Source organism: Ichthyophthirius multifiliis, assembly GCF_000220395.1.
Source record: "Ichthyophthirius multifiliis unplaced genomic scaffold scaff_1120509250728, whole genome shotgun sequence".
NCBI classification, from domain to species: Eukaryota; Ciliophora; class Oligohymenophorea; order Hymenostomatida; genus Ichthyophthirius; species Ichthyophthirius multifiliis.
Window position 1 is genome coordinate 7265 of NW_004086492.1, and position 1624 is coordinate 8888.

The 1624-nt window shown below is 12.6% G+C and overlaps 1 protein-coding gene across 1 annotated transcript, besides 11 other annotated features; it reads left to right on the plus strand. All coding sequences in view use genetic code 6, as the record gives it.

The window, feature by feature from the left end:
- Nucleotides 1-91: part of a microsatellite that runs on past the window's edge.
- Nucleotides 28-114: a microsatellite.
- Nucleotides 115-125: 11 nt separating this feature from the next.
- Nucleotides 126-196: a microsatellite.
- Nucleotides 197-293: 97 nt separating this feature from the next.
- Nucleotides 294-358: a microsatellite.
- Nucleotides 359-377: 19 nt separating this feature from the next.
- Nucleotides 378-437: a microsatellite.
- Nucleotides 393-425: a microsatellite.
- Nucleotides 438-747: 310 nt separating the features above from the next.
- Nucleotides 748-839: a microsatellite.
- Nucleotides 756-799: a microsatellite.
- Nucleotides 759-839: a microsatellite.
- Nucleotides 778-813: a microsatellite.
- A 21-nt stretch (nucleotides 840-860) lies between the features above and the next one.
- Nucleotides 861-1509, plus strand: IMG5_092000 (p38 protein, putative; the record flags this gene model as incomplete). The annotated part of the gene is made up of 2 exons (XM_004035658.1): nucleotides 861-1009; nucleotides 1104-1509. Coding segments are annotated over exons 1-2 (530 nt in total), but the record flags the coding sequence as incomplete, so codon positions are not given.
- Nucleotides 1510-1575: 66 nt separating this feature from the next.
- Nucleotides 1576-1623: a microsatellite.
- The last annotated feature ends 1 nt before the right edge of the window (nucleotide 1624 follows it).

The following is a 1624-nucleotide window of genomic DNA, read 5'->3' on the forward strand; positions in this document are numbered from 1 at the left end:
TAAAATAATATTATAATAATTTATTTAATATATATAGTTATTATTATATATATATATATATATAATAATATTATAATATATAAATTTATATTATTTTATATATATATATTATATCATTATTATAGTATTTTATTTTTATTTTTATTTTATTAATAAATTTTATTCTTAGTTTTTTTTTAAATAATATTTAATTTTTGTTCATTGTTTTTAATTTTAACATAATATATCTAATAAATTATATAATTTAATAAACATATATTATATTTATTTATTTTTATTTATTAAAAAAAATTAATAATTTTAAAAAATTTATTAAATAATTTTAATTACAATTTATTAATTATATTGTTAAATAAATAATATTATATATATAACTCAAAATATAAAAATATTAAACAATAAAATAAACAAAAAATTAACAATAATAAATAAAAAAATTTACCATAAACACAAATTATATTACTTATTTTTATTTAATTATAATATATAAAAATAATAATATAGTTTAAATTTAAAAGTAATAATAATTTGTTTATAAATATAGTAATAAAATTCTTATAATTTAATTACTTTTTATTAAAATAATTTTTTCAAATTATTTATTATTTTTATATTTTAAATTTTATTAATAACAATTTCTTTTAAATTTTATAAAATAAATATTATTTTTCTTATAATTTATTAAGTGCTATTAAAAAAAATATAACAATATTAATATATTAATAAAAAATTTAAAAAAGCATAGTCATAATATTAAAAAAAAATTAATAGTAAAAAAAAAAAATTAATAAATAAAAAATATAATAAATAAAATATTAAATTTAATAATAAATATAAAACTTTTTAAAAAACATTAAATAATTAATTAAAAACAAGAATTGATTAATGGGTTAGTGTTGCACTACAGCTCCAAACGAATAAAAAGATTAAATTTAGTTATAAAAAGAAATATATAAACCAATGAATCCTGAAAGTGAGCATCAAGAGGAAAATATTATAGTTGCAATTCGTAAGAACATAAATAAAAAATTTACGAAAATAAATTTAAATTAAAAATATTCCTTAAAAAATTAAATATTTATTTTATAAAAAAATAAAAATAGACAAACAGGAATTAAATTTAAATAAAAATTTAAGTGATAGTCAAACCTCTGAAAATTAAATAAGAGAATTAAAAGAACAGAAATTTTAATAAGATTACCATCATAAATAAGAAAAATTAGAAAAATCAGAACAAAATAATCCACATGCTCCTTAACCAAGTGTAGCAATACCAGTACAACATTTCCCTAATTTTCAAAATGAAAAAGGAAAAAAGACACTTATAGAGTAAGGAGAATTTATTTTCGATGAAGATGAGTAAGGAAATTCTAATTTACCGAAACTAGGTCCTTATTAATTTGAAAATGGTTCTATATATATTGGACAATGGAAAGAAGGATAAAGGCATGGACATGGAACATAATATTGGAGTGATGGTTCAATATATGAAGGTTATTGGAGAAATAGTAAAATAAAAATATATTATAATTATATAAAATTGAAAATACATATAAATAAAATAATAATAATAATTATATATATATATATATATATATATATATATATTATATATATATATATT